This window comes from Formica exsecta, unplaced genomic scaffold (genome assembly GCF_003651465.1).
Source record: "Formica exsecta isolate Colony F162 unplaced genomic scaffold, ASM365146v1 scaffold266, whole genome shotgun sequence".
Classification (NCBI taxonomy): Eukaryota; Metazoa; Arthropoda; class Insecta; order Hymenoptera; family Formicidae; genus Formica; species Formica exsecta.
This window is the reverse complement of record NW_021849925.1, coordinates 51,516-58,768: the sequence shown is the minus strand read 5'-3', so window position 1 is coordinate 58,768 and position 7,253 is coordinate 51,516. Positions and strand designations below refer to the sequence as shown.

Genomic DNA, 7,253 nt, shown 5'->3' with positions numbered 1-7,253 from the left:
TTGGCATTAATTGCAAGGATTTTAATGTAAATTTTCTATATATTTTATAAATAAATTATATTTTACTGATATTCTTTTCAAAATTATTTTATTTCAGAAAAACTAAAAGTTTAGACGTAGATAGACTTACATTGTTATACATACTAGATGTAGACTTATATTGTTATATAGGTATACATACTAGACGTAGATAGACTTACATTGTTCTACATACTAGACGTAGACTTACATTGTTATACAGGTATACATATAGTGAAAATAAAGACAATCTGATGAAAAATATATAGCTTTACAGCTTTTGGTATAATTGTAACGTGAACATAAATTTATTACATGTTAGTTTGATTTTTTTCATATTCTTTTTTATTTATTTATTTATTTATCGTAGACTTTTCATGATCCATAATTATGTTCATAAAATGTAAATAACACATTATGCAAATTTTAATATTTGATCGCAAATTCAATGATGAAATGATAGAAACTATTTTGCTTTATCATACCTCAGGATTGACTGCACCAATCTTATTCAAACTGGTCGCAATCGAAAGTTTATTAGACGTAAAAACTCCGGAAAAGCTATTTGGTAGCGTCGCGGCCCCTGTACATAGGCAAACCGTTGACAAGCCAGAAAGAAATCTTTTTCATATACTTGGTGTCGCGACGCTACCGCGTAGCTTGATTATATCATATATTCTATTATTTTGATAAGGATTCTGCAGAATCTCTGCTTTTTTATTATCTTTGTGTGGAAAAAGCACATCTTGCGGATGTTATTGAAGCGATTCGGATGCGGTTTATTTCCAGAAAATTCATGCGCAACAAATGCAACATCATCGAGTACTTCGACGTGCACCACTACATTAGAAAAGCTGCCAATGCAGAAAAAGATGAGTTTTTGCAAACAAAGAGACGAGAAAGATTCGTCCGGTGAGACTGAACTCTAATGCTGCAATGCGCAAAAAAAAAATTTTTTCGCAGAACAAGATTACATACACACACATACACACACGCATGCACGCACACACACACGCACACAAACATTCACGCACGCAGGCACACAAACGGTTTATTAACAATTAATTATAATCTCCTAATTTTTAAAAATTAACTATACAATATTAGATATTGGCTTTTTTTTTCTTTAATAAGCTTAGCTCAAGATTTCACGCAAAAAATGTATTCTTTATTATCTTATTATTATTTAGTAATTTTTTTCTAAATTTACTTAAGCTCTATTTAATACTTAATGGTCAAAAAAATATACGTAAATTTCTAAATTTTCAGCGTTTTATCAGCGCTACTTATAAAGTTATTATTAAGTTTTATTATTTGCTTTGTAAGGCTCTATCTCTCATGGAATTTTTATAAAATAATATAATTAATGTCATATTTTATATAAATATGTAAAATATTATTGTTATATTGGACTATAATGAAACGCTTGTAAATAAAGCATTTATTGTAATTTTTCCATATGATTACTTGCTATTGTAAAATTATTATAACGTAATTTAATTCAATTTATCTTTAATTTTTTATTTTGTACTCACAATAAATCTCTTACCGGTACATATTATTGCGAGTTAAATTAATAATTGTAATCTTGTCAGAATTGTTAATGTTGCAAAGAATTGTTAAAAATATTATGCTGCAAAATGTTAATCAAAGAAGATTATCTCTGAGGCAAATATATAATATACAAAGTAAAAATAAAATACTGTTTTTCGAACCAATATGGTCCAGATTGATTATGAATATATGCGAACACAACCATTTTAAATTGTTTAAAGATAGCTTTCTTTGTTCGATTTTCTCTATATGCAGCTATATTTTGTATATATACGTACAAAATTAATTATAAGTTAAAGAAATAATAAATTGCTTACATAAAATGTTGCACATGAAAATAATAAATATAGTTTCGCCTTTTTAATTAAATATATATCATGACGCATGAATATTTTTGTGCAACGTGCATAGGATGAAAATTATAAAAGTATATTTAATTTTCAACATAAACTTTAAACATTAAAAAAGATGAAAGAAATAATTCTTCACTATTATTAGTTTTTTAACACTGCTAATTATCATTACGTGTGATGATTATTAGCACTATGTGTACATCATATTTTGATATATCTAGTAATTAATGGGCAAATTAAATATCTGCTAAGACATTTCAATCATTTATAATACAAATAAATTACTATGTGAGTAATATTTATTTTATACTATTATTCCTTATATTTCATAAAATACATTTATACAAAATCCTTGCAACTTTAAATTTCTTACTGAGCATCTTTGTCTTTCACATGTTTATATCTTGACATTTGCACCTTTTCTCTAAAAGCAAAATCAAGAAAATGATCCGAGAACATGTCGACGCCATCGATGTTTTCTAAAAATAATTATTAATTATTTATGCGCTGATGCGCGCCATGTGAGATACGAGCAATTGCAAACCGGATCTTACCTAATATTTACTATCAGCTATTAACAAACATATTATCATCTATAAAGTAAGATTATAGGCAGAATAAAGTAGATTTTTCTTGCTTTTGTACCTGATTAATTATTTTTCAAAGTAAATTCTTCAAAAGCATCATATAATTAATATAAGTATAAAATATTCATTATTTGCGTCTTTTTTATTCGTTCCATAAAGCTGTTCTTAGATACTATAGTATTATCGAAAATGTAGTGATGTTTTATTGATTTATTTGATATTAATGTTCTAAGCGGCTAAACGTCCTTTATGATATCATTGAATTAATCCATCTCTATTATGTATAAAAGTTTATTATAAAGTTTTCTCTTTGAATCATCTTGTATACACGATTTCACAGCAGATAGAGTGCTTCTTCAACATTATAGATAATTCGTTATTTACTGTAGTTTCGTCATAACACTCGCCCAAGTACGTATGCTACTCGTGCGCTTTTCTTGCAGTGTATTCGCGAGCAGTGATTTCAATCTTTGTTGAGATAATAATGTCGCTGTCACGTTCAAATCAATAGATTAACGATATCATAAATAACTTTGCCTTTGCAATTCAAAAATAAGCGAAACTAATGCCAGAGTATGATCTGATAATTAAATTAATGTAAAAAAAGAAAAATTATTTTTCTCCAAATAATGCTACGATGGAATATATCGTCTCCTAAATTATTTTATCTACGTAAACATATATATTTAAAAATATACATCTATGTATTTGTTATGTATATTTAGTATTTTTGAATATAATTAAAAACAATGATGAAATATAATTAAAGACGATGGGAGATTCAAAACAAGAATGTAATATAGTTATACATGTGTTTTATCTAGAGTTGGTTAAGATTAAAATTGTCAGTCACAATATTTTTACCAATATGATATTAATGATAATAATATTTATATATTAAAATAAAATTGACACATACAAATCTGTGAGATATAACAGTTGATATATACGCTTAAGAAATACGAATTGCACAGAAAATTAAAAAGAAAGGTTTACGAATATATCATCAAAAAATAAAAAGAGAAGGACAAGAAAACATACAAGAAGCAATAAAGAAAAACATTTAGTACGTGGAGATGCATCAATATTGCTGCTATGTTGCAATGTTGCTGCAATATTACTGCAATGCAGTTATAGCTGTATCCTGCGGGTAAAGTTTCGCCAGCATTTTATTTGTTACGTAATGCGTGCCCTCAAATTTATAAAAATAGCGACCTATTTCATTATTATCGATCCATCTCGGCGTTTTAAAGTTATAGCATCTAAAATAAAAATGCAAATAAAAAATAGATTTATGATAACTAAAATAAACAAAATAACAAATGAAATAAAATAATAACTAAAATAAATAAAATAATTAAATTAAAAAAAGAAACAAAATAAACCAAAATAAAATAAAATGTTATTTTATTTTGTGTACAAAAAAAGAGATAAGCTCGCAGAATAAACAAATATAATTTTAAATAGTCTGCTGATATGCATACCTTCTTCCACATAACACATTTTATTATTTTCGGTAAGAATTATGTAATTTGTTTGTTTCTTTATAAAATAACAATTACGACAATGATTCAACGGCAATCCACATATGTGCATATAGGGACTCGGCACATTCTTTGCGGAGAATGTAACAAAATGTCTATCAAGATGTCGGTGCCATCTTACTATTACGCCGGCACAATCTGTAGGTTGATGTGTCACTATCATACCAACTGCAAATTTTACGTCCTTTGGTCTTGTATATAGATCTGTGTTTTTAACGCGAAGGCTGAGCTGAAAAGTGTAAGATCAGACTTTAATTAATATTTCTTATCAAATAATTCCTAAATAGATTTCTGTAGCTAGTTAAATTACAGCTAGTTAAATTATAGATAATTATAATTCATATGTGATTGTGCATGTGTTATCAAAGAAACTTTAAAGATTTTTTTCTGTTATTATTTCCCATATTAATATATATGATATATATAGTGCTAATATACCACATTTATACTGTCGTATCCAACCAATTGAATCGATCCATCCGGCATAAACCCAAAAACGTTATTATATCGGTTACTGTTTACCAATGCTAACAATATTAATTCTTGCCAAAACTAAAAATAAGGATTAAACATGAGCTAAGATTAAACGTGTGAACAGATCTCTGATTACAAATGAAAAAATCAAATATTGTATAATTCTTTCTGCTTATTAAATGTGTTTCATTGACTCATATCTTTGCTAAGATTACAAGTTTATTGATTAGTGTTGAACTTAATAAAATGTATGAGTAATTGTTAACCCGTCCAACTCTTAACTCATCGAGGTATTCAAAATTTGAATGCATCCTGTATAGCAGTTCCCTGACACCAAGATAATAAGGCAAGAATTTCTTAGAACTTATGTTAAAACATCTTGCATTTCTTGAATTATACGTGGCACTGTAAACAATAAAAGACTGTATACATATGTGTGCGTATGATAAAAGTATAAAGATAAATACCGAATAGTTCAGATATAAGTCCAATTCTAATATTATACTTACAAGTTTGGTTGGGGCCTCTGGTGGCTCAGTGCGTAGCGCGCCTGACCCACATCCCAGAGATCTCGGGTTCGATTCCCGACTCGACCCTGGCCGGCGCTTTCCCATTTTTACTTTCCTATCACCTCCCAAAAATTCCTTCCTTCTCGCTTTCCCTAAGAAAATTTACTCAAAAACAAGTTTTACATATATACACAACTGTTCTTACATTATCCTATATAGTACCTATAATCAGTTTATGGCCGTATGGCGAGTATTCGCCGGAGCCAATCCTATACTTAAGCAAGCAACAAGTTTGGTTTCCAAACGATAAAGACGTGAGAAGTAGGAGAACCCAAACGTATTACATCGCAACGTAGATCAAGTCTTCTGGCCATGCTGTGATATATTATTATTAATAAAATTAATTCTTGGCCATATTTATTTTTTAAGACCTATGCCAAAAATTATAATAAAGAAATTAATTAGACCGAGAATATTTTTTTAAGATGTATCAAATATATGGTCATGCTTACAGCATATAATTAGCCATAATTAAGTAAGTTATTATATATAATAATCTATAATAACTTACATTATCTATACACATGTATTCCAACTTTGTGTTGGAAGACATTTTCCATTTGCATGGTCGAAATTTGACAAGTGTATATTTCTCGAGTGTGTCCATAATCTGCGTTCCTTCTGCTTCGTTCCAATGATTATCGTCGATATTGTTGTTTTCACAATATGAAAAAATTTCAGCGGACGTCGAGAATATCGAATGGTCGGGATGTTTTTCCTTGAGGCAATCCAGTACTTCTAATGCGATACTATCTAGTGATGCTTTGACGCTCGAGTAAAAGACATCCTCTTCAGGTTGAAACCATTGTGCCGCCATAGTAACAATCCGTTCCAAAAGCTGATTTTTATAAGATTGATTTGTGTATCTATACAACTTCTTTCTCACCAAACATTGCCTCATAAAGTGAAACATTTTTATATTGCAATATCTTTCGGTTAGATCGCAACCAGTTCTTCTGAAAAATTTACATATTAACTGTGCAATAAGTACATTAGTTTATAAAATTAATAGCACTATAATTTATATTGAGAATCCTACCGTGGAAATTGTATAAGCAAGTTTCTAATCTCATCAATGAAGAAAGAAAGTTTTCTGATATTTTCAGGCCCATAAACAATATCAACAATGTTATTTATTAAATGTTTATCTAAATAAAATATGCGATAAAATTTTATTAAATTATCGATTGTTTCATTGTTATTATAATGTTCATTAAGTATTTGAGACACATAATTCTTTAATTCTCTCACACAGTTTGTGCCTGTTTCCATAAAGTTTGAACTTTTTATATTCTTCTGTTCATTCTCTTTAGACTTTTCGTGCTCATTTTCCTTACACTGTTTGTCGTGAAGTTTCTTCGCAAAAGACCATCTAAAATTGGAAAAAAAATATTTTAACAACTTTTTGAAAATTACACTAAACAGTGTAATTAATCTAATAAAATAAATAACTGGGCAAGTGAGAGCCAGAGCGTGGTAAATAAAGTGTAATCACATTCCTTAAGGATATCATCTTTAGTTGCAAATTAACAAAACGTGTCAATTCCTGTTTCGAACTATCTTCAGTCAAATTATAAACATAGAAATCTAACGTGATATGGTCGCGGTGCTCTCAAAATATCCGAATGAAAAAAGTCTCTCTACAATGCCAGCTGTAAGGGGACAGAGTGCACGTATATGTGACTGTGTTTCCGTTGTTGAGGAAGTAAAAGCCACAAAAGAACGAGAGCCCCCAGTATCGAAATCTCGACCGTTTTAACATAAGTTCACAATGTACACTAATGAAGCGTGATTAATAATAGTGCTATTGCACCAATAATAAATATTTACAGTAATATATTTTTTAAAGTGCATAATATTCATTGTATCAATCAAAATATCAATCTATCTGTTTTTTAAGGCAGAAAATATAAAATATATTATCTGTAATTTTAAATTGTAATTAAATTTGGCACTAATAATATATAAGAATGTACAATAGTAAATTCAATAAACAAAGCTGTAATTACGTTATAGTCTTATTACATAACTATAACAAATTATTTAACTTTTACATATTCGATATTTATGTAACAGTAGTATAACAAAATAATTAATAAAACTATAAAATAAAATAATTAAACTAATAAAATAAAAATAATAAAATAATAAAAT

The 7,253-nt window shown here is 28.4% G+C and overlaps 1 protein-coding gene across 1 annotated transcript in view; it reads right to left on the bottom strand.

Annotated features, from left to right (window-relative positions):
• Positions 1-4,143: 4,143 nt before the first annotated feature.
• LOC115237035 overlaps positions 4,144-7,253 on the bottom strand; it is a 12,837-nt gene continuing 9,727 nt past the window's right edge. The window contains exons 3-6 of the mRNA XM_029809801.1: positions 6,139-6,471; positions 5,611-6,055; positions 4,495-5,470; positions 4,144-4,285 (exon numbers count right to left, since the gene is read on the bottom strand). Of these exons, the coding sequence (XP_029665661.1) occupies positions 5,315-5,470; positions 5,611-6,055; positions 6,139-6,471 (934 nt within the window). The 3' untranslated portion in view covers positions 4,144-4,285; positions 4,495-5,314. The remainder of the gene's footprint in view (positions 4,286-4,494; positions 5,471-5,610; positions 6,056-6,138; positions 6,472-7,253) is intronic.